Raw genomic sequence first — 24108 nt, 5'->3', positions numbered from 1 at the left:
GTATTAGTAAAATAAATAAATAAATACAGCATATTTCATGTGTGAATTATTTTGAATTATTTAACCGGAAGTACTATTTCAACAACGGGAACTTGTCATTACTTAATAATAACGGCAAGGTCGAGCACTGGGTCTGCGACTTAACACTTGGAGAGTGCGTTACACCTGTGAGGTACCTCCGGATGTCAGAAACGTGGTGCGTCATTAGCACAGGAGAGATATGAGGAAGCTGTTTCGTCCTCGTACTGTATGGAAACTGCAGCAGAGTAAGCGAGGTGTCGCCTCCGTTTTATAGAGAGTTACATTTTGACACGCTGCGTGCTTGCGGGGTGGTAAACACTGCTAGCTGGTAGGATCTAGCTAGGTAGCCAAGCTGCCCACGAGCATGAGCTCTGCTCCAAATCACGGTCCCGTTTCAGAGACAGGACTGCCCGGCAAACCCGTGTCCGCTGTCTCGTTCGGCGGACGACTACAGAAGGTCTTTAGCCATGTGAAGGTAGAAAACCTGATCGCGGGACTCAGCGGGGGAGTGGTGTCAACGCTGGTGCTTCATCCTCTGGACCTGGTCAAAATCAGGTTTGCAGGTACGGCATGAAAATATGAACTTTTAAAATCAATTGCCTTAGTGTCTGATGTGCCATGCTGATATGACTTTACTTGAATCTGCTGAGAAACTACTGCTATGATGTGTTTAATTTGTATCATATGACTTCAAGGTCCGTAATGTCTTTTAAATGCAGTAAGTGATGGACTTGAATTAAGACCGAAGTATAGTGGCATGGTGCACTGCATGAAGAGTGTCTGGCAGCAGGAGGGACTGAGGGGACTCTATCAAGGCGTGACACCCAACGTTTGGGGTGCTGGTGCATCTTGGGGCCTCTACTTCTTCTTGTACGTAAGCTATAAGCTTTAAAGAGGACATGAAACACTACACATGAAAGCTAATTTACATCATGGAGCCCTGTTCGCAAAAACTGACATAGGTGTAACACTTTCTGTGAAGCTAGATTTAAGAAATAAGTGCTTAAAAGTTAAAGTTTCAAAAACATGTTTAGCTCCATCTTCTGACGTCATGTCGTTGGTTGGTTGCGGCTAATGGGCTTACATTAGTTTATGTTAGCTAATTAGTGACAGAATCGATAAGTCAGAAGAAAACAAGGACACTAAAACTAAAAATGAGTATAAGGTGATAACTTTTGTACTGCCCCAGGCTGTTACTATGAGTTGTATGTTAAGAAACCGAGGATGTACTGTCCACTTTCACTGTCTAACTCTTTAGCAGTAAGTGGCTGCTTGTTGTTCTGCTAGCTGCACTGAAACTGGAAAATCTAGCTGTTAGCCGTAATGTTTGGGTTTGTACAACACCCTATGAATGAAAAAAGCAGCATGTATGACTTTACAACTGCAAGATGTCTTATTGCCCTTGCCTTGTTCCCTCACAGCTACAACGCAATCAAAGGATACACAAAGGAAGGTCGTCAGGCTGAACTGAGTGCCACAGAACACCTGGTGTCAGCGGCTGAAGCTGGTTAGTACTACCCGTGTTTGAACACTGCTGCACTGCAGAAAACCACTCCCCCACCATATAATCAGCACATGATCAATAACAGCAGCTAGATATAACTGCTACAAGCTGGTAGTAACTGACAGGGAGTTAGTTACTTGTGGTTCAGGGCAGCCTTACATGCTTGTGTGAATGGGGGAAACGAAGGCATTTACAGCCTTCACAAGGTTTTCAATGGAAATAAATTGAAGAAGCCGATGACAGGGAGGTTTTATAGCTACCATCAACAGTATAAAAAGTGAAACCAAAACAGATGTTTTATTGATTTGATTTTTTCCCCATCAGGCACTTACACCATTCTAATGAGAATGAGAAGGTTAGAATGATACCTGGGAGGCATTAAAGAGCCTAATGCACAAATGCACTCTGTTGCGCTTCTTGTTCAGTTTGGTGACATGGTGAGCTAATTCCAAACTGTGTTGTGCACAAAAAGCTGGGCATTTGTGTGAGATCTCTAGCACAACTTCACATAAGTCTTTTTTTCCTGTACCACTTTAAAGTCAGGAAGTCCTTGGTCCTGTTCGTCAAGTCATAGATATTGAGTTATAGTAAATGACTCTTCACTGAGGGGCCTGTGTGCTAATCATGGGTCTAACAAAGTAATAGAAGTCACGTGTGCTTCCTAGTGACATTTCCTTACTTGTCCTTGCCTAGGCATCCTCACGCTCACCCTTACCAACCCAATCTGGGTGACCAAGACCCGGTTGGTGCTGCAGTACAATGCTGACCGAAATGGCAAGCAGTACAAGGGGATGTTTGATGCTTTGGTTAAGATCTACCGCCATGAAGGAGTGTCTGGACTCTACAAGGTGAGACATGAGTGTGTTGGTGTTCCTTATGATGTAAGATTGCATGGTTAGCAAGTTTAAACATTTGGGAGGGGTGGCTTAAACTGGGAGATTTTTCTACACCTGTTAATGCCAGAATGTTTTAGTAGTCTTTATTACTTCCAAATAATTATTCTCAACTTTCCTTCTTTCAAATATTATCCCTGTTGAGTAACACTTACAGACATAATTTCCTCGTCCATGCTCCTTTGTGTCTGCCTCGTCCCAGATGGTGAGATTCAGTGTAACAAGTTGATAACCCTCGTTTGTGGCAGCTTTTCTGTCATTTGTTTGGTTCAGCTTAAACATGCATACCCACTCATGAAGAAATCACAGGCATCTCAGCTTTGTTACTGAGATGGCACACTAGCAACAATTCCTTAAAGACCTGACAAAAAAATAGCCCACTGTGGTTTTCAGACTACCTGTTGGTGTCAGAGGAGAGACTGTGCTATCGCTTGCTTAGATACCAACATGGTGTGTTTGTGTGTGGTGGGGATCATTAGGTTTACCACCAAACATTCAGTGGTGATTAGGACTCATATTTCATATTCACATTTTGGGAGTAAGTACACTCATTGTTAAAGAGAGAAGGCTCGGCCCTGGTGCAGCTTTTGTTGGTTTGCTGAGTGATGTCCTGGCATGTTTTCTTTTTTAATTATTTTGCCTTTTTCATGTTTCTAAGTGGGGAGACAAATTAATGTGTTCTGAATATCCCCTCAGATCTCACTTTTGCTTATTTTGATAGGAATACTGAAGACCTCGTAGGCGCTATTGACGTTAAACACCACTAGAGGGCATCAGCTACCTTTCTAGCTGAAAAAAAAAACACAACCCATTTATACAGGAGTGGAGGTTTTAAGCAGTATGTCAGCCTCTTCATTAACAATATTGAATTGTAATTTGCTGTCGGAAATGTTATACCTAAAGTTCAAGAGAAAATAGGGCCAAGGGCCCTTAATTTAATTAAGTTCATTTTCATTTATATAACACTAAATCACAACAACAGTCCCTTAAAGGCTCTTAATATTGTAAGGTATAAACCCTACAGTAAAAACCACAACAATCAGATGATCCCCTATAGCAGGGGTCCCCAATCCCAGTCCACGAGGGCCGGTGTCCCCGCAGGTTTTAGATCTCACCCTGGGTCAATAATCACATGATTAGTTCATTACCAGGCCTCTGGAGAACTTCAAGACAGTTGAGATGGTAATTTATCCATTTAAATCAGCTGTGATGGGTCAAGGACACATCTAAAACCTGCAGGGACACCGGCCCTCGTGGACTGGGATTGGGGACCCCTGCCCTATAGCAACCAGTTGGCAACAGTGGGAAGGAAAAACTCCCCTTAACAGAAACCTCCAGCGGAACCAGGTTCACTAAGGGGAGACAAGACAAAAGACACACTGTGGAAGAGAGCCAGAGATTAATACTAACTAATGATTAAATGCAGAGGGGTGTATAAACACAGAGAGTAAAGAGATGGGGAGTCACAGATGTGTGGGCTTTTCAGTGGATAAGTCACACTGTGGGAATTTGAGTGTCAAGTCAGACCGACTTACAGAGTATGTCTTTAAAAGGGTTATGTTCCCGGTCTGCTCGGCACGTCTCATGGAGCACTGCAGTTCATGACTTACGAAGAGCTCAAGAGAGACTACAACAAATACAGAAAAGCACATTCAGACGCAAAGCTGGTGAGTCACTAACCATGAGCCACAGACAGGCTGGAAACATTGTTTAATAAAACTCAGCCATAAGGCTTGTAACTTTTGAGTCTAATGAGACAGAGCCCACAGTTGATAACAAGTGACTCATCAGTTTTCCTACACTGCTCTGCTCCCTTCTTCCTCCTTCCATTTATCTGTCTGTGCAAACAGAACCCATTGGAATACATCACAATGGCAGCATTATCCAAAATATTTGCCGTGGCCACAACATACCCATATCAAGTGGTGCGAGCTCGCCTGCAAGACCAGCATAATAGATACAATGGAGTTATTGACGTCGTGAGACGGACGTGGAGGTAAGACACCGATCCACTCACAGTGGGACCGAGCGTGCCGGCCCCGTCTCAGGTTCTGAGCACAGTTCAAGTGCCTGTTATGATTGATGCTTAACATTTTCCCACTTGTCTCATCAGGAATGAAGGTACCCTTGGTTTCTACAAAGGCATCATCCCCAACTTGATCCGCGTCACCCCAGCCTGTTGCATCACCTTCGTGGTTTACGAGAACGTGTCTCACTTTTTTCTCGGGCAAAATAAATGAGGTTTTAAAAGCAGGGCACAGACTGCCCCGAATGCTGCAAACTCGTGCTGACACGTTGGCGCCGTGCGGAGGAGATGCAGGAGAGGACCGTGGTGATCGACGCCGAGCTGTCGTCGTCCAGTACGTGTAAATGTGCTGAAGTGAAAATCACTCATGTGCACTGAAAATAAGTGTTGCCAAATGGAGCAGCAACAGTTTTTTTTCAATACAACTTCCTGACAGTCGGTGAAAAATGGCAGACGCACAATGAAGTTATAGGGAGCCTGTCTGTTGCTGTTCACCTTTATGGGGGCAATGTTGCTTTAACAGTTTGTTTTTGTTTGTTTGTGAGGGTCTTTTCTAAAGAGGTGGATGAATATTTCATCATGCAGCAGTTTTGTTTACACTTTATGCTTTCTGGCAACAGAGAGATACAGTCTCAACTATGAAAAACTTCATTATAAACATCAAATTCATGATCAGCTCAGGTTCAGATGTTGCAGATGTGTGAAATGATTTGCCTGATGAGTGCTTTTTTTCCCTGACGTTTTTGTGTCATTGTATCAGCTGTGCTTTATAAGATTTATTATAAAATCTAAAATGTGCTTTAAATGCAGTCTCATGCCTGATTCATATGAATACATTAAATGTTACTTTGTTGCTACACAGGCAACAAAGCAACTACACTTCTGCAGTGTTTCAGAAGTGAGAAGTAACATTTCCTTAAAAAAGAAGTGCTTTATTAACAGTGATAATGCATATAAACAGGTCACAGGAGTACAGAGTTTAAAGATACTGTCCATGTCTGTTGCTGTACTCTTAACAGCAGCCACAAGCTGAAAAAGCTACAGTACAAAGTTTATTTCCGGGAGACAGAAAAGTACAGTAATCGTAGGCCTGTCGACGGGTGTAGCATTTAAACAAAACTCAAAAACATTCACGTTCCCATCAGTGACGCCTCAGCAAACCACACCTGATCGTTGTGGCGCGTCGGATAACATGCTGTCACGCTACCAAAACTAGGTCCCTCCCAATCGCATTGCTTTATTTTCCTTACTTAGGCAATTCCTCTATGATAATCCTGGATACGGAATTCCAGCCTGTGGATGCGTCTCCTCTTGGATAATCAGCGCAGGTCCCCACCCACACCGCCACATCAACCAGCCCTGCTTTGACACCCTCACACAGCCCCTCAACTGCAGAGAGAGAGACAGAGAGGGGGAAAAAAAAGAGAAGACGATGCAAATGAATTTCAGGGAACACCCAAACCGAACGCCGAGACAAGTTGTTTTCTGACACAGTGGTGAAAAACTGGGCCTTTCAGGTTTAAAAACAGAAATAAAAAATAATTAAAACCATGTAATCTTTCATGTCTGCAGTCAACACTATTGTCATGTCTGTGCAGTTAATTTAAGGCTGTTCATTAGCTTAGCTTAAAAGGACTGAAGCTGGGGTAGAGCTAGCCTCACTTTCTAAAAGTCCCAAAGCAAAAAAGGGTGATAAATTGTGAGCTGTGGCTTCTTCACTTCCTCCATGAACAATTTGAGGAGCAGAAACTTGATGCTCTCAACTGTTGTTTCAGTTGATGACCCCGTATAATAACCCAGTCTTTTCTTTAAAAAAAAAAAAAACTTTAACCCTTCAAAACCTGCAGCTGAGACAGGTTGTTCCAACATGTTTTTGGCTGTAAATCTCACACACAGTCTGTGTGTGAGGCACATGAATCCAACGCTCTAATACTGTGAATCTGAGAAGTGAACTGTTCTACACATCTATACAAGCCCTTTTGGGCACTTTCCAGAAAAAGTCTCCAGGTGTTCATCTCTCAGTTTCTGAAAGAACTGGAGCTGCTGTTACTCGCCCAAATTGCAGTAAAGAAGGGGGTTTGGTTTGCCATGTCAGCCTTGGCACATCAGGTCGCAGAAGGCTAATAAACAACATTTAATGTATTAAAAATAAAATGTATTTTTACAAGAAATGGGAAAAACTAGCTGTTTCCCCCGTTTCTTGACTTTGTTGTAGCCTAACTAGCTGCTGGAGTGTGCACACAGTTTTCATTTTAGTGTAAAAAAACAAAACAAAACATGAATTGGTCTGAAGTACAGCTAAAAATGTAAACTACAAAATCTAAGCGTCCTTATGTCCTTCATGTGAACCACTGGATTTAATTACTGCTTGGACTTTTTTCTCTCTTTTTATGGTGGGAAGCAACTGTTTCTAGCAGCAGCAACAGACTAAATGTTCAACAGGAAATTTGTGTCACTCTTCACACAACTGCTTCTCAGGACGTTTGTTGTGAACGGCTCTCTTGAGGTTATTCCTATCTTTAAGTTCTGTCCTCTGACTTGGTTTCTCTAAAAGGTGGATTTTCTTTGAAGACATTCTTCACTAGCTTGACGTTGATGTTTAAAGTTATTGCTCCAGCCAGCATGGTGAGCTGTACAGGCCCAGAGGCAGCAGAGGAGCTCAAGACATCATGGTGCCACCACCCTGCTTTTACCTTTGGTAACTCCTGACTCCAACTCTGATGATGCCATCAGCCGAGGGCATGGATGTCAAACTTTTTGATCTTAAGTGAGCCTGACCAGTGGAATTCCCATTTATGTCAGTGTAAAGAAGTTTAATTGTACATTTGATCCCCAAGATATGTTAAAATAAGAAAAGGAAGTACAGTTTTAACAGGTAATCCTAGTTTTTTCTTTTTCTACGTGATAAAGAAACACTTCTGTAATGGAAGAGAAAAACCTGTCAGCACAATTCTTCAGGCTAAGAGTGTAAGAGATGGACACGTTAAATAGAAAATGTTCTTTTTTTATATTATGCATCATTGTTTTGTTTTTTTTTGTAAAGAAATTTCTACAGTTGACTGTGAAAAATGTTTTTTAAATCCTATACCTAATGCCTTTGGTGTAGCATGAATGGCCATGGGGGAGGTCTTTATCAGTACTGATAAACCTGTAAAACTTATGAAAATACAGTTAAAAATCCTAAACTTTTGCCTTACTTCACATTTTCCAAAGCTGTGAAATAGGACCAGATTTGAGTCTTTACTGGGCTGATTCTGGCTCCGGGGCCTTATGTTTGACACTCTTGGCTTAGGGGTTCATTGCTTTTCCTAACATTTCAACATGAATGAAAAAAGTGCAACTATTTATGCGTTATGAGCTAAAATATTTTGTGCTTGTTCATAATTAGGACTTGGATGAAGACCTGATATTAATACAGGAAATTTCACTTCACTTAATGTTTCTTTCCATAGCATTACTAGCACCGTGAGGTGGGAACAAGTATTGTTCAGAGTCTGTGTCGTACCTGAGGAAGTTCTGTGGATGTTGATGGTTGAGTTGAGCTCAGGACTGCCTTGGTCTAAGTAAATAATTGACTCTATGGGCAGTGGTCCTGTGCACTCCGCTCCGTTGAAGGTGAAGTACCACCTCTGGCAGCATGCGTTTTTACACTTGAGTCTGAGGGAGCCACTGAAGAGGACTCTGAGGGCGCTGTCAGAGCGCAGCTTGGTGAAAGTGCAGTCCTGCGACGCAGAATGGAGCATAAGTGTGTGTTTAATGTGTGTTTGCAGTGATTGAAATGCCCGCATTCCCCACAGATACAGTGAGATACTTACAGCCACTTTACCCAGATCGATCCCGTAGTTCAGCGAGTTCCAGGCACACTGCTTGTAGTTGGGTTTCCAGGGTTCCTCAAAAACTTCAGTAATGCATTCTCCTTTCTCGCCTTTCAGTCCATCGCGGCCTGGGATACCAGGCGTCCCAGGAATGCCGTTGGCCCCAGGGTTACCGTCTCTTCCAGCGGTGCCTGCTGGACCCTGCAGGCAGCTACCATACTGAAAAAAGAAACAAGGAGAAGAGGACATAGTGAAACAAAACCATACTACAACAACATGACAACAACAGAATCTATTGTTATCAGACTTCCTGTTTTAAGACTGTCTTTCTTCCAGTGAGGTTAAATCCCTGTTTAAACTGCATGCACCACAGACACCTAAATGCTGCCATCCATCCAACCATCACACACAAGGAGCCAGGTTACACATCACACAAACAACTGTGCTGAAGGAAGTGCAAAAAGCCGTGTTATCCAAATCAAGCCAAAGCAACATGACGAGCAACCATGAAGCCGCCGAGCAAGCAAAACACAGCTCTGCTGTTAATGAGGAACTGAAGGCTCGGCAGTGGCCTAAATTAGTGGCTGTCTGGCCACTCATCCCTTAATGTGATTCATTGTCCTGTTGAACCTTCTGCTATGTTTAAACAGATGCAGCATCCTACTCAGGCTGACTCAAACCCACGCAAACACACACACACAGACGGGGGGCGCTTGCCAAGCCTTACCACATGCAAATATAGACACAATGAGGATCTAAATAGATCTGCCTAACGTGCTCCTCAAAGGGACGCTCTGACCAGTAGATTGCAGTGTGTCGTGTAGGTTCAAGCTTTTTTTAGGTGGAGGTGGCTTTTCCTTTGTAAGCAATTAAGGACACAAGTTGACATACAGAAATGTCTCCTCGCCCTTAAGTAAGCATGAAAGCTGAAAGCATTTTGCAGATTTTTGGAAGGTCATTGTTTCCCTTTTGCTCAGTATGCATCTGTGAAGTAGTTATGGAGAGTAGGAGGGGGGCATGTGTCCAAAAGGCATTAGGGCAAGGGGGAAAAAAAGCAGAGGAGGAGAACAAAGAGCTTTTACACCAACATCTTAACCAGACTTAAATCTCTGGGGTGAAGTTAAAAAAAAAGTATTTCAGATTATGTAAATCTGAAAAATGCCTGAAAGTTAGAGAGTCAGAGCATTTAACGTCAGCTGCTGTGAAACAGATGGTCCAGTGTCTGTTTGAGCTATTACGTGGCTAACGCTGGAGCAACCTGGAGATGTGAGACCTGACATCATCTGTATAGAAGTCTGGGAAGTGTCTGATGACAGCAGTAGATTGTGGGTTTGTATGCATGAAACTAAATAAAGCTGGAAGCATGGCTTTCATGCACCTTGGCAAAATTAGGTGGCAAAACGTGGAAACGATGCAAGGACTCCCCATTAGTCTTGGAGTTGGGTAGATATTCCAGTAAGGAAAAAGTCCTGGTGTTTTACTAAGATTTTTGGAGAGCTTTCAAAGCAGAGTAATGAATGGATCCTCTGTCCACTTCGCCACACAGCTGACTTTTATATTAGCTCCCAGTCTGCTCTTTCTATAGTGGTGCTGGCTGCCTGCATGAATTACACTCCAGCCCTGCTGAATATTAGTCGCGTACAGTCTGCTACTGTAACTGGAAAACTAAAAGGCTGCAATTGACCCGAAGAGCTGAGGAATCAGGAGCATTTTATGCGTTAGTCAACACAGAAGCAGGGCCTGAAGCTCTCCTGGAGCATGCAGAGCGGAGCGTGGGTATAATGCTCAGCTTTGAGCGATTTTTAGATTGAAAGGAAGCCGATGAGATGCAAAGCAGTATTTTCGTGATTACCATGTTGGCCAAGTAAGCAGATCTTTCTTCTCCAGAGTGTCTAGTGCAGTTGGGTTTTTCAGCATCGTTTCCAGTGCACTAGACACAGATGGTGACATAAGTTTTTTTTTTTTTCCTTTCTTCTTTTTTTAAATTAAATCACTGTGGTCACGGTTGTGGAATATTAAAGAGAAACTGCTTGGGCGGGCTCGACAGGGTCCAGAAAAATAAATACTAGTTTCACTTCTGTTTGATTCCTAAAAGATTCGACATCTGTGTGTCCAGTTGGTTCCTTCAATCACTAAACAGATGCATCATTGAGGGTTATGAAATCCAATGCATAAACAATGTAAGATTGATAGGTATCGTGGGACTGTGAAATTAAACAGTTGAATTCTGCCTTGGGTACTGTTAAAAATATATTACCCAGCTTTAAAGTACATTTAAGTTTTTTGTCCAAATTGCACCCACTTATAAACTATTCAAACAGTCGGATGGATAACAAAGGCCAGCAAACAGTATAAGGCAGACCACAACTTCCTGTTTAGTCCCCCCCTTATGTCCACTCAATCATGGAGGACAGCCAGATCTGGTCTGGAGTATAATAGAAAAGCAGCTGAGCGTATAACAGCTACAAAAGTGGGATTTTCTGATCTGCTGCTGTCCACACTATTCTACACGTGAATAAATCTTTTAAAACTTTTCCCCTTCCTTCTAATGTTTAAAGATACAATTTAAAAATAGCAGTGCATAGCGCTAGAAAAAAGAAGCCCAGAATAAGTTGGAAAAAGAGGCAAAATAGTCAGTGGATGTTAAATGGGATGCACCGAAAAACAACTAAATGACGGTAAAGCTGAGTGTTATAATTACATGTTGACGTGAGCCATTTTTTTCTCTCCCAGAGTTATGATGCCACAAAATCTGTCCACTCCTCTCCTGCCACATGTCTACTTATTTTGGAAGCTGTCGTTAACGGCTACACGGTAATCTTATCTAACCCCTTTTACCTTGTCGGCGTCAGGATCCTTTCGGTAGCCTCTGCTTCTCACCTTTTCCACCGCATAAAGAGGCAAAGCTAGGCAGGCGAGCAGCAGCAGGCGGACAGCGAGAGGAGACATCACGCGTGCGACAGAGACGGCCGACTAACGTGCGCTCTGCGCGACTCCAGCCGGTTATAGCCCAGAGGGCTGGACCAGGAGAGGGGGAAGGAGCCAGTCACCTCACTGAAACGCACTCCAGGGAAAACATAACTGTGAGAGTAACGTTAGGGTTAATAACTGACTCACACACAGTCACATTCATTTCCATGTTTAATTGAATATTTTATCAAAATGAAACAACAGTGGTAGAAAATTGTATTGAAAAGTAAAAAAAAAGAAGAAAAAAAACAGTTCACAAAATGTTTGGAGTACTGATAAGACTACAGTAGAGCTACATACGTCATAAGAAAGACCCTCATCCACATGTCAGAATAGGAACATAACATAGAAAACATACAAGATTCCCTTTTAGTGTTACTGGAACTGTCCTTTCACTCCCAAATAAATCTAAGTGAACTGAGGGGTAGCTCAGTCCCTTACACAGCACACAGACAGCACAGTAAGGCACTCCTAATGAATCACAGATGTTGTTCTGGAGGTACTTGAAGTAGAGATGCTGCATGTGGTCTTTTTTTTTTTTTTTTTAACATAAATTATCCCAAAACGAATCTTTCAATTTATTTATGACAACTTAGTAATCAGTGGATAATGCTACTAATGACAAATAGTGCAAAACTTGTTTTGTTTCCTCGATTTCATACACTGTTGATACTATAGGGATATCGTGATAACTATATATAACCCTGGTATCAGAAAATGAAATATCATGATTATGGTTTTACAGAAATAAAACATTCCCCCACCATGTCCATGCACTCGTACTTTCAGTTTAAATGCACGCTCCAATCTTAATTTCTGCCTTTAAGTTTTAAAAAAACATGAACTCATGCATTCGATTTTCAATCATTTCCAACTAATCAATTTAGTAAAAAAAATGAACTTAAAGGTGCTCTTTCATCAATATTTCAAAAGAGAAAAGTAACACAGTAATAAAAAGTAAAGATGAAATTGATTGATAGTATTATTGAAATAAGTCAAGTTCATTTTGTTAATTTTCTGTTGATATTTCAATGATGTCATATATTTCTCTAGCCACAGTAACTATGAAGTAAAACTCAGATATCATGACAAGATTTTCTAAGCAAAAATACATTCTTTTAGAAAGCTTCAAAGCTGTATTTCACCAAAATTCACAGCTTTGAAGACAGTTCAGCACAGCATGCATTTCTGTAACAAAAACACGGAGAAATGACCAGAAAATGGAAAAAATATATGTCTCTTTTAAGAAAAGTATTCAAAATAAAATCACAAGTTCTCTGAAAATCAGCTATATCAAGTTTAAGAGTATGCCTCAAAGGAGTGACACACAGTGTGTTTTACAGGATGACGTTTTAAGAACAATAGGACATTTAAAGACACTTTATCACAGGAAGACTTTCCTTGGATTCAATATTTGGCAATATTTTCACCTTAACAATTAAACTCTCAGTGTGGCGACCAGTCCAGTGAACGACTAAATATATGAGATATAAAAAAAGAGAATATTTACATAAATATTGCAATCGTTTACTGCATGCATATATGCCACTGAAATCGCAAGTTATAAAAAACAGCAGACCCAATGCATGTAGCTGTGCTGCTGCAACATTCAGGTCAAACACTGAGTAAAGCTGGAAGACAAAGTCATGACTTAAACAGACTAAATCGTCAAACACCATTAGATGCGGGCTAACCCTCAGAACATCTGAAATACAAGTTTTGTTCTGTTTCCATTCAGTCACTCCAGTGTATTCAATAAAATCCCACAATGGGAACAACAACCAGCATCAAGCATGACTCCCATGTGACTGGTGTCATGGATGGGTGGATGGATGAGCAGACAAATTTGAAAGGTCAGATATCTCAGCAGCTGCTGTCCTTTGGGTCCTTGCTCTCCTCAGGCACCTGGAGCACCATCTGGTGGCTGGAGTCTTGGAGGCTGCTGGTGTGTGCTGGGTTTAAAGCTGAAAGCTGTTGCTTCTCACAGGGAATGTGCCTGACCTCTGATAGCTCGCTCCTTGGAGTTGCCCTAAAACCAGCCAGGACACATCACAGATTACTGCTGGTTAATGCTTGTCTAATGTTACAGTGCAGGACAGACTGGGGCCACAGTAAGTTATTCAAGCATTATAAATTCGACTCTAACAACAGAGAGGCATAAAGCAGCCATGTAAAATACACAATGCAGTAAAAAAATGTAAGGAACTGTACATATACAATCAATTTTTCAACATTTCAAAAATGGCATCTCACACCTCTCCTACTTACCTCCCATCTGCCACTCTGTGCAAGCTCTCTGAGCGACTGCTGACTTTACTGGAGCTCCCCGTTTTGCTGCGTCTCTCCCCCCCATCCCTCTCTCTTTCCTTATCTCTCTCCCCTCTCCTCGAGCTTCGAGTGGAGGTGCCTCGGTCCAGGTGTTCCCTGCCTGAGGTCTCAGACAGCGAACCTTGCATGTGGGGCTCATGGTTGCCTAAGGCAGAGGTGCCTTGATTGCTGGTGGTGGAGACACTGGTGGGCGTGACTCCGGTACTCGTGCCCATGGACTTGGAGATGACCTTGAGTTTGTGGGAGCTGGGTTTGTAGTGCTTCTTCTTGTGCTGAACCCGGTTGTTGTGCTTTAGGAAGAACTCGCAGGACTCCTGGAGCACCCGACGGCTCTCGCTGATGGGGCTGTGGGTCACATGACATGGGATTAAACACATAACAGCTGATCTAGAATAGCGTATTCTCACTCCATCAGTGACTGTGTGAAAGATCTTCCACGTGTTTTGCTGTGGTCAGAGTTGTGTCTTACTCTTTATTGCGGGTCCTGTTGAAAAAGTAGGCCCACTCAGAGCAGGTCTTCTTACTGCTGACCCAGAATACTGCAGATATGCCAACCACCAATGTCATCAAGTATTTCACCAGAAACAGGGAGAGGTCAGGGCGTTCATGATCTGTGGTCTAAAACAGTAACAAACTCAATGGTAATGAGATCCTTGTGATTTAGAGCAACTGGTTAAATAAAAAAATTTAATTTCTTACTTTAGACAAAGTCAAGCATTTCCAGTAAGGCATCAGGTACTGACTGTCAAAACAAGACTAAGCTATTTCCCACTGCAGCGCTTAAGAGCTCACGTATTGTATCTTCCACTGATGTATAATTCTTGCACTACTAAAGCACTTCCAATCAATTTGGACCACACCACCAAATGACTACACTGACTGCACTACATGCAAAGAACTGGCCACTGAAATATCTGAAGGTGTGCGGCAGACTGCTTGGGAAATACGGTCGTCCTCCACCAGTTCCTGAGCTTCGAGAGACTCCTGTTGGAAAACCTTGAATTTTGGTCGCTCCTAAACAGAAGTCCGAACAAACTGGTGCTCAACTGGCTTGATTGAGGAAAAAATGGTTAATAATGTCCATATGTTTTGGACTTGCACCTTTATGTTTTGGGGATTTGTGGGAATTATTTCGAAAGTCTTTTGCTTTAATGTTTGCAGAAGTTTGACATTACTTTATGTTGGATACACCCCCATTACAAGATGCTGTGTTAGTGTTAATATTGTCAAACATATCCTGAGACAGATGACATATTGTATACGGCTCCAGAGAGAATTGTGAGAATAACAGAGGGAGAAATAGTGTGCTTATTTGGCCCTTGAGACAAACTGATGATGCCAATTTTTTCTCCCCGCCATCTCTTTTAAAATTTATAACCCTGCATTAAATTGTGATTCATATAAAGACCTCTTGTTCTTTGTTTTTATTTTTATTTATTTTAATGTGGAAAAATTATATTTAATAAATTAAAGAAAGCTCATGTATTCTTTGCTACATTTTTGAGGTACCGCAGCTTCTAAGATGTCTGTTATTTCCACACTGATCTGTCATAACAGTCTTGATTTTGGAATCCCTGTACTGTGCAGGACATTATAGATATTTAATAATTGGGATTTTTAAATAGATGAGCCATTTGGATCCTTTTGAGCCCTGATCGGTTTTATGAAATTTTCACTGTGCTTTGGTTTTGCCCTTTTTCAGCAGTCTAAAAAAGCTTGTCCTAAATTTTCACCCCATCTTTACTGAATGAATAAGTCACAACAACCTGGTTTAAGCAGGGGATGCTATACTCCTGGCAGCGGTCGTTTATCCAGGTGTTCTCCCAGCTGCTGCGGTGGCTCTGTTCGTAGGTGTAGCAGGCTAGCAGGGTGACCAGCGGGACCAGGTAGAGGCAGCTGAACACGCCGATGCGAATCATGAATTTCTTAAGCTTCTCCTGGTTGCGCTCATCATGTTGGATGACCTGACGGACGTGATTCAGAGAAACGATACCTGCCAGGATGAGGAAGAGGCCGACTATGACGCCCACGCACAGTGGCGCCAGTACAAAGTAGCGCAGTGCATCCAGGTCGTAGAGCCCCACAAAACAGACACCGCTGATGTTGTCTCCTTCAACTTTGTTCAGAGCCAGCAACATGACAGTGAGTGCCCCAGGGATCCCCCAGGCAGCAGAGTGGAACCACACCTTAGACAAAATAAAAATATTGACTGAGCTGTAACTGCACATATTTCCTTGTTGTGTTTGCTTCCTATTTGCTACTAGGAAACAAACCTAAATACTTAAGAACCTTACCGCTTTCTTCTCAATGGCCTCACAGCTCCACTTGGGGCCAGCTGCCAGGAACCAGGTGATGGTGAGTATAACCCACCAGACGATACCGGCGATGGAGAAGAAGTAGAGGAGCATAAAAAGCAGAGTGCAGCCTTTGCTCTGAGAGCCCAGCACCACTGTGTCAACCCCAGCAGGATGGGCTGCTTTGATGCAGGCTGCATTGTTTCCCAGCAGGAAGCCGATGAAGTATATGAGCGAGACAAAGCTATAGCACACAGCATAGAAGATTATGGGCCGCTCTGGGTAACGGAAGCGTTTGACGTCAATAAGGAATGTGAGGAAGGTGAAGAGTGTGGCGCCCAGGCAGATGATGGAGCACACACCGATGAAGCTCTTTGCAAATTCTATGTCGTGGGGTTTGAAGTACATGTTGGAGCAAGGTGGAGCACAGTCCTGGGCGCCTAGGAATGATGAGCCATGATCTGGCTTGGTCTTTAGCTGCAATGGGCACCAGAAGCCCAGCTCTCTCTTAGCTGATGAGGAGATTGCTGGGGTGGTTAAAGGGACTGGAGAACCATGCACACTGCAAGGGTCCAATCTAGAGCATAAATAACAATATAACAGGATAAGTGCCTCAACATGAATTGTGGGTAATGAAACCGGGGAAGGACATTTTCTTACTTTTCACACATTTCAGGCGGCCAGGGGACATCAAAGGTGTGGATGTTCTTCTCACAGTCGGACCGAACAGCATTGCACTGCTCCCTGCAGGGGTGGATCACCTTGTTCTCCTCGGTGCATGCTGGGATAAAGACTTGGCACAGGAAGTGGTGGACATCTGGAGAGCACTTCAGGTTTATCAGGGGCATAAATGGCTGAAATTGAAGAGATTAAACATACTATATTAAAAGTCAGTTTTCCATTATAACAACTATTATTGCACTCTGTTCTTCCAGTAAGTTTAGATGCAAGTTACATCACCTAAGAACTTTGAATATACTGATAGATTTGAAGGCTTGACAGCCCTACTCGTGACCTGAACACTCACATGTGCGTGCATGAGTTATATAGCATTCCCTAAAAAAACCTTTGAAGTAGTTTAAATCTAAATTTTCCAGCTATAACTTTTCTTTGAAGAGCTTCCAAAGCATTTTCATGATGTTACAGCTATGTACAGTCTGCCTACACTGGTGAATCCAGTATTTCCACAGACTGTGCTGTGCTGGGGGAGTAGGTGTAGGTAGCAGTCTGCACAGTTTGAAGTTTTTAAACATTTTCCTCTGAAAAATAGACAGACAGTAACCTGCAAGATTGTGAAATTACTTTTGTAAATGCAACTGGAAAAGAGGCATAAATATAATGATTTTACTTGTGTTATAAGTGCAGTCTGCATGACTGGACATTGTAATATAATAAGCACTGAGATTACAAATGATCAGGGTAGCAAAAGTGGGTGAAAATATTTATGCTACATAAGCAACAGTACACTATAGTAACACACAAAACTGTCCATTCATTGGCCGGAAACCATAACCAACCAGAGCATTGGAAGGGGGGGTATAGGTGGCAGGAAATGAGAGTGCGGACATTTGGAAACAACCAGGGACAGGCCAAGAAGGCTGGAATGCACAGAGCTGTTCATGGGAAGGTTGCTGAGGATATGTGTGGCGGACAGCCTTATTATTTTTGGATCGACACCAGCTATATCACTTGGAGTAATATGCATGTTCAATACATAACCAGTTAATAGTGACAGGCATGCATTAGCACAGACTAAGTGTGTTGTGCTGTGTTGTATTGTGTGTATTTCAGAGTACTCCACACTCTCGACCTCATCACTGGATAGCTTGCTGAAAATCTAAACTGCCAATATGTGCAAAGAAAATCCACACTTGAGCATATTGCACTAGTTGATGTTTTCTCTTCTCTGCTTTTTCTGGCTCCAGGCCCACATCTCTGGGCCCTGGGCTTGGCCCCTCAGACATTAAGCGTCCTTGTTTCTCTCCTCTGCAGGTCCTGGACTTGAGGCTCCTCGTGGCTGAACAATCTGACCTTTATTTTCTTTAGAGCACTTACTGTAAAAACTGCCCTCATTTCAAAAACCTTCCAACAGGATCAGCTGCAAAATCTGAGCTGATTTGCTCTTTAGGGCAAAATCCTTCGCAGAGAATTTCTGCACAATGTACTTTAAGTATTAAGTGAAATTTTTTTTTTTTTTTTTAAAGATGACTCTTACTTTTCAAAGTTTTACTCAAACTTTCAAGGCCCCCGAGTGTCCGTTATAGTGTGTCAGTTTGTCTTTCCATTCTCTCTATATTCTAACACTTCAAAGTTTTTGCTCTTTCCAAAGCTGGCAAACACTGGTGGAAGGGCGGGAAAAGGTTAGCCCACCTCCGGAAAATCCTACTGATAGGCTGGCCTGTGCCCAGAATAAAGCAGAAACCTGCCTGATTCCAACGTCAGAGCTTTGTGATAAATCATTGCACATGTTCAAAGCGGGCTATGTTTAGTATTTAACGCTGAATGAAGGCCAGAGAGTGTAAGCCTACTGCGGAGGTAAGACCGTGTGTGTGTGTGTGTGGGGGGGGGGGGGGGGGGGTATTAAGAGACAGAGGATACTCCTTGTGGTATGCACAGCAGGCTTTGTGTGCAACTGGGTGTGTCCCTCCCCTTCCTCCAGAAATCAAAGGGCCCTCACAACAAAGTCACTGAAGTTGCCCGTGGCCAAGGTTGCCATGAAATAAGAAGCTGATACCTTTGCCAGATGCCACACAAAAGACTCCTACAGATCATGCTCAACACTCCACACCAAATGTGCGTAACCCAAACCCTCAGGAATGCCAGGAGACAGGATGCAACAGCTAGAGAAACAACATTTCTGCTGAGGATATGAGCAAGACAACAAATGGTCTTAAAGCACATTAGCCAAAGTGTCACAGGGTTGACGGAGCAAAGCTGAAACACCAGTTACACAAACGTAGACTTTAGTCACTGCAAAGGGTGGTGATAGGGTGGTAAAGAGAAAACACTAATAGTCTGAAGAGAAGTCAAATTTAAGATTAGAATTCTCTAAATCTGAGCAGATATTAAGCATATTTTTCCACTATGAAAAAGAAGACTGATTTCTGTATTCTATGCGTGGAAGAAAATTTTAAACTGCAGGGTGTAAATCTCTAATTACACCAGTTCAGTGTCATTTGAGAGTTACTGTTGCTAAGAGATGGTCTACTGACTTCTGTTGTGTAATACTGACTGGAGCACATAATAGCCCTGTACAGTCTATAAACCTTTATACAAGAGCACAGCTTATAGGTGCTTCTACATATACAGCTAGACTTCTTAGCTTGTGTTAGATTTTTCCTAATTTGTTGATGCCAACAAATGATCACACAGTCATTTCACAACAACAGGTCCTTGAACTCAGCCCAAATGTTACCCAGTGATCTGAATCATGACCTGAATTTAAACAATAAAGGGACAGGAGATTTTCCCGAGAGCTGAGAAAAATCAGAGTTCAGGTATTCTATTAGTCTATTTGATGAAAGAAAATAATAAAGTCATAGAAAAAGGATTTTATCTTTCTTTCCTGCAGTTTTGAATGATGAAGACAGAATTTTGGAGAAATGAAAAAAAAAACCAACCTAACATCAAACATATATATGATTGTGCTTTCTGTTATAATTGTACGCTTATTCTGTTGAACACAAACACAATTAAGTCATTTTTCTTCCTGAATCAAGATTATACACTGAATTACCACTGGATATTTTGAGCCAATCTGGATATTGACTTTTGAAAGTTCAAAAGCCCTGATAACATGTTTGCATATGGTATTTTAAACATACCTGAAAAATGCTAATAATAATGTTCCAAAACTGATAAAGGCGTTTCTTACATAAGGATAAATTAACTTAGCTTGGATTCGGATTACATGCCTCATTTCAACCATTCGTCAACCCTAACAGCCAATACCAAGACCAAATGCACCCCATAGCCACCTATACTTACATGCAATCGCATGAGTGTGTGCAAATGAAGAAAAAAATCCTAAACTGACTTGGCTTATCAGAAGATCAACAAGAAACCCATAAATTGCAAAAGTAATGAGCTGAAAAATGTTGATTATCCTAAAAAAGAAAGCTGCCTCTCAGCTTAGCGTGCAGAATTAGCTGTTGGCTCCACTGATCGGCTCAGAGCCATGGATTTTCTGATGAATACCGTTCCAAGTTTACTGTGTGTTGATGGCTATTTCACATCCTTCCACTTCTATTGCATTTTTGCCTCTTTAGCAAAGCCCAGTGGAAATCTTATAGCTGCCAGGGAGAATGGAGTTTTTGGATTTCTACTTGTTATTAATTAAGTACTTTCTGTTTGGTGTCGCTGCTGCAGGCTTTCGATTATTGTTAGGGTGAGTCTGAGCTGATTTCCTGTAAAGTGAACTGTGAATCTTAGCTCTGCTGATATTGAGTGTTTAATCCATATTTCGCTTCATTGTTGTCCTATTATGTTGCTGTTCTATTATAGATACCTTATTATAGTGATAAGCTCCATTTTGTATAGCTTAAATTCTGGTTCACACCTTGTGTATTTGTAGTTGTAATAATGTTCTTCCCTGTGTTTTTTTTTGTCTCATTTCTGTATTTGTGGTTTGTGTTTTCTTCTCTTGTAGAACTTTAAGTCTGCTTTGGTCATTTCCTCTTTAGCTTTGACGGTTCATTTTCTTCACGTCCTGTGTGTTGCTTCCTGACGGTCTCCTCCAGGTTGTGCTCAGCTGTGTGTAATTACTTCCACCTGTGTCTTGTCTCCCTCCTGTCTGATATTCCTTAATCAGCCTCCAGAATAAAAATCGTCCTGGCCTTCTCTTTGTTGCACCTGTTTTGCTCCCCATCTGGCCTCTTGTTTTTGTGATTTTTGGACTTTGGTTTTGGACTTAGTCAGTGATTAAAGCTTGTGACACATTTTTGTTATAACTAAGAATGTTCTTCTTTCTTAACTTCTTTTTCTTGTAAGAGGAACCCTAAGCAGAGCCTTCTTCTACCGCAAAGGTTTCTTAAAAGCTTCCCTTTAAAATTTAAGTGGACAGATTCACAGTTTAATCACTAGCTATTTCTTTTTAACAATCAGATGTGATTTGTGGACAAACTGTGGCTGGTAAATACTGTGTGTCAGTTGAAGTCCATTACAAAATGGTAATTATATTTCAATCAATATGTGCTTCAGTATGGGCTGAGAGACACCGTCAATTAGTAACCGGAGCCACAAACAGCGCTGATGGCACTAATAATGGCAATTATATGGACATGATATTCATCATGGCTGAATGTGGCCTGAAGTATAATTTCCAATTATAAGGAGAGGAAGCGTTTTTTCAATGTTCCATGGAAACCAAGACTGATGAGAACCTTTGAGGTGGGCCAGAGGCTGCCCTGCATAAGTCAATAAACTCTGCATTAGCCCAATATACACTTTGAACAAATTCAGCCTAATTTTACATTAATTCTACTAGAATTTAAAATAAGTTCTGTGGGGTTGAATCATTTTTGACAATTGTTCACATACTTAGCTTGCTTGGCCTGCCTAATCTATAAAACACTGGACCTTTAAATAAAAATTAATCACTGTATGCTTGCAAGATGCATAGGCATCCAGATTTCTACAGATAAATGTTGTGTAATATTACGAGGGCTCACCTGCATGCGGTTGTATGCGATATCCTGATCATAGTGGCCCATCATGTTGGGGAAGAAGGTCATGTTGTAGGACGTCTCCAAGCACCGATGCACTCTGATAGGCTCACACGTAAACAGGCTGTGGGCATGACAGCTTCCCACCCACATCAGTGCCAGGCACACCCACAGTGGTCCTGGCATTAGCATTGTGATGAGTGAGTAGGAGTGAGCGTGTGCACAGTTCTTTTTTTGTATGTGTATAAACTAATTCGAGTTTCTTTTTAACTGCGTGCGAGGAAGTCTTGGCCTGGTTCAGACTGTCATCCGTGTATCATTCCTCCCAGGGACATCTCAGTGGAGCTGGTGGGCGCTGCAGAAGGTAGAATTTTCTCATGGTGAGTCAGCAAGTGCCTATAGGCCACAGATAGGAATTCCACATCCCTGAAAAGAAGGTACTTATTGTGACACAGGTTTATATTTTCAGACACACAGAGAAGTGGACACACAAACCAAATTTTCAGCAAGATATCCCTTCAGAAATCCCAGCTTAAGAGGTTTTTCTTTTTCAATAGTACCTCATTTACTGCACAATTTCAGTTTTAGGAAAACAACCTGGCATGCATTGTTCCATCACTTAAAAAATAAACACATTTTCATGATTTCAGTGCATCCTTACAAGTCCGTTGAGGTCTTAAAATCTTTGAGAAGTTTAGTTTGGGAAGCACTGCCTAGAGACTCCTCAGTCAGATGGAATCAAGCTACCAAAATCCAGTCAATCCCCACGCAGGCTTCGAGTGCATGCTTTTTACACAGGGTGGGGAATGCGCAAGATCCATGCTGATTCAGAAGAATGAGTCTCGGCTTGTTGATGCACATTAAACTTCACATTAAAGTGTCAGAGTTCCACATACACACTTGTTTTACGAGCCACTGAGAAACCTGAACGGCACACAGCCTGCTGTACTTTCCCACTGATGTTTTGCCTTTCATAAAAACAGAGTATGTGTAGGTTTAGGCTTGTTCCTGGTGACCTAACAAGGGGCCCACAGATTATGCATTTATTTGATATAACTTCTGGTTATATTCTGAATTTTAACAATTTGAGCAAGGCTAGCTTTGGATCAGTTTGCACAGAATTCTTGTCCATTGAGACTAAAGAGACACATCGTTTATATAGGTACTCGTCTCTCTGATGATGATCTTATCACTGATGATAAGCGCTTAATATTACAGCATCCCTTTTTCTACGTACAACAAAATTCAGCAGTCCTCAAAGTACAGCATGTAGTCAAGGAGGTTCATAGTGCTAAAGTAGCTAAAAAAGTAATTTATGCTTAATAAGCCCTTTGGTTAGCATATTAGCGATATACCAGGAATAGTTAGCAGGGTAAATATTTGACACGTTCCACCAACACTTCGACATACCATGGAGACATGGCTACAAACAGACATAATAAGTTGCTATTACTGTCCAATTACTTGCATATGTGAAAGCTAATTACGTTTTAAATCAATACGCGAGTCCACGGCGGCCAGGAAAGCCGTTTGTTTCCCCGTAAATGACACACCAGCTGTGGGGAGACAGTGCAGTCAACATCCCTGCCTCGGTCGCTGCCATGGGACAAGGGGCCGAAACAACTTCGCCACAACAAAGCAGAAAGAACCTATGAGAGGGTAAAAATGCGAAACACGAAAACTTACCCCCAAATACCCAAGAGTTAGTGACACTGCTCACTTTATGAATAGTTGCAGGATCTGCCCGGTGAGGAATTTGGTAGCGTGTTTCCTGAGATAAGCTCCCGCACCTTCCCACCGACTATTCCCGTCCGGCTGCTCTGAACTAAAGATGCTTTCAGGTGCAATTGGAAATATGAAGTTTTTTTGGTTTTTTTTTAAAGTTAAAAGTCACGGTAGTTTGTTGGTGGGGGACTTCATGTGTATAATAGCCTTAGAATAGAAAAGTTCATCTTTAAAAGAGTGGCGTACTGTACATACTAACTTTACAGGTCACTAAACTAGCAGTTGAATGCCCCAACGAGTGTAACAATGTAAGTATAGACAGGAAGCACTTAAACGCGGCGTACGTGCAGACGGCAGATAAAGGATGAAACAATGCAAAATACAGCTGAGAGGGTTTATTAACAAACACCAACTTTTCTATTTTTTACAACAAACATAACTTATAGAATATAATTCTATAATTTCTGTATTTTCCCCAAATACCACTTGATGGAAGTGGGTGATTTTACCATTTAAAATGTGTCATGATGTTTTGCAAGTGACAAAATGCAGTCGTATACAGATAAAACTGCACTGCCATTTCCTGTAATACTGATATCAAAAATATAAAGGTAACAATGATCTCACAGATGCGTGCAACTACACGGTGTTATATTTCTTCTTTTGCTACTTTCAGTAGTATCGCCAAATTTGCCGGGCATCCCGTGGAAATAAGGACCCCTGGTGTCCCAGTAGTGTCTACAATACTGCATGTAGCACACGCAGAGGCATCCCTAACACTTTGCCATGCCTCAATTATCCACCTGGAGGCGCTCTCTCCCGACTCCCGACTCTCCCATATTCATGTGACCTGCCGTGGAGAGGCGGGG

General features: G+C 42.0%; 3 protein-coding genes across 7 annotated transcripts; 1 reads left to right on the top strand and 2 right to left on the bottom strand.

The window, feature by feature from the left end:
- Positions 1-98: 98 nt before the first annotated feature.
- On the top strand, positions 99-5249 carry LOC146508018 (solute carrier family 25 member 32-like). The gene is made up of 7 exons (XM_085178597.1): positions 99-584; positions 741-891; positions 1443-1528; positions 2219-2373; positions 3972-4085; positions 4269-4414; positions 4532-5249. Exons 1-7 carry the CDS (start codon positions 386-388, stop codon positions 4656-4658), a joined length of 978 nt encoding a protein of 325 aa, XP_085034723.1. The 5' UTR covers positions 99-385; the 3' UTR covers positions 4659-5249.
- Positions 5250-5355: 106 nt separating this feature from the next.
- Positions 5356-11334, bottom strand: LOC146508017 (collagen triple helix repeat-containing protein 1-like). 4 transcript variants are annotated; one of them, XM_085178598.1, is made up of 5 exons: positions 11098-11334; positions 10112-10189; positions 8260-8478; positions 7950-8166; positions 5356-5833 (listed from the first exon to the last, which is right to left on the bottom strand). In XM_085178598.1, the coding sequence occupies exons 1-5, from the start codon at positions 11206-11208 to the stop codon at positions 5691-5693; spliced, it is 768 nt and encodes a 255-aa protein (XP_085034724.1). In that variant the 5' UTR covers positions 11209-11334; the 3' UTR covers positions 5356-5690. The 4 variants fall into 4 exon arrangements, with proteins under 4 accessions (XP_085034724.1, XP_085034725.1, XP_085034726.1 ...); XM_085178599.1 differs by having other exon boundaries at positions 11140-11334; XM_085178600.1 differs by lacking the exon at positions 10112-10189.
- Positions 11335-11387: 53 nt separating this feature from the next.
- fzd6 (frizzled class receptor 6) lies at positions 11388-23355 on the bottom strand. Of its 2 annotated transcripts, none has more exons than XM_085178581.1 (8): positions 23201-23355; positions 21521-21940; positions 16512-16705; positions 15852-16428; positions 15321-15743; positions 14027-14175; positions 13498-13902; positions 11388-13258 (listed from the first exon to the last, which is right to left on the bottom strand). In XM_085178581.1, exons 2-8 carry the CDS (start codon positions 21704-21706, stop codon positions 13093-13095), a joined length of 2100 nt encoding a protein of 699 aa, XP_085034707.1. In that variant the 5' UTR covers positions 21707-21940; positions 23201-23355; the 3' UTR covers positions 11388-13092. The 2 variants fall into 2 exon arrangements, with proteins under 2 accessions (XP_085034707.1, XP_085034708.1); XM_085178582.1 differs by having other exon boundaries at positions 15324-15743.
- Between the last annotated feature and the right edge of the window lie 753 nt (positions 23356-24108).

Source organism: Neolamprologus multifasciatus, chromosome 11 (assembly GCF_963576455.1).
Source record: "Neolamprologus multifasciatus chromosome 11, fNeoMul1.2, whole genome shotgun sequence".
NCBI classification, from domain to species: Eukaryota; Metazoa; Chordata; class Actinopteri; order Cichliformes; family Cichlidae; genus Neolamprologus; species Neolamprologus multifasciatus.
Note: the sequence above shows the minus strand (reverse complement) of the source record. Positions and strands in the feature narration are given on the sequence as shown.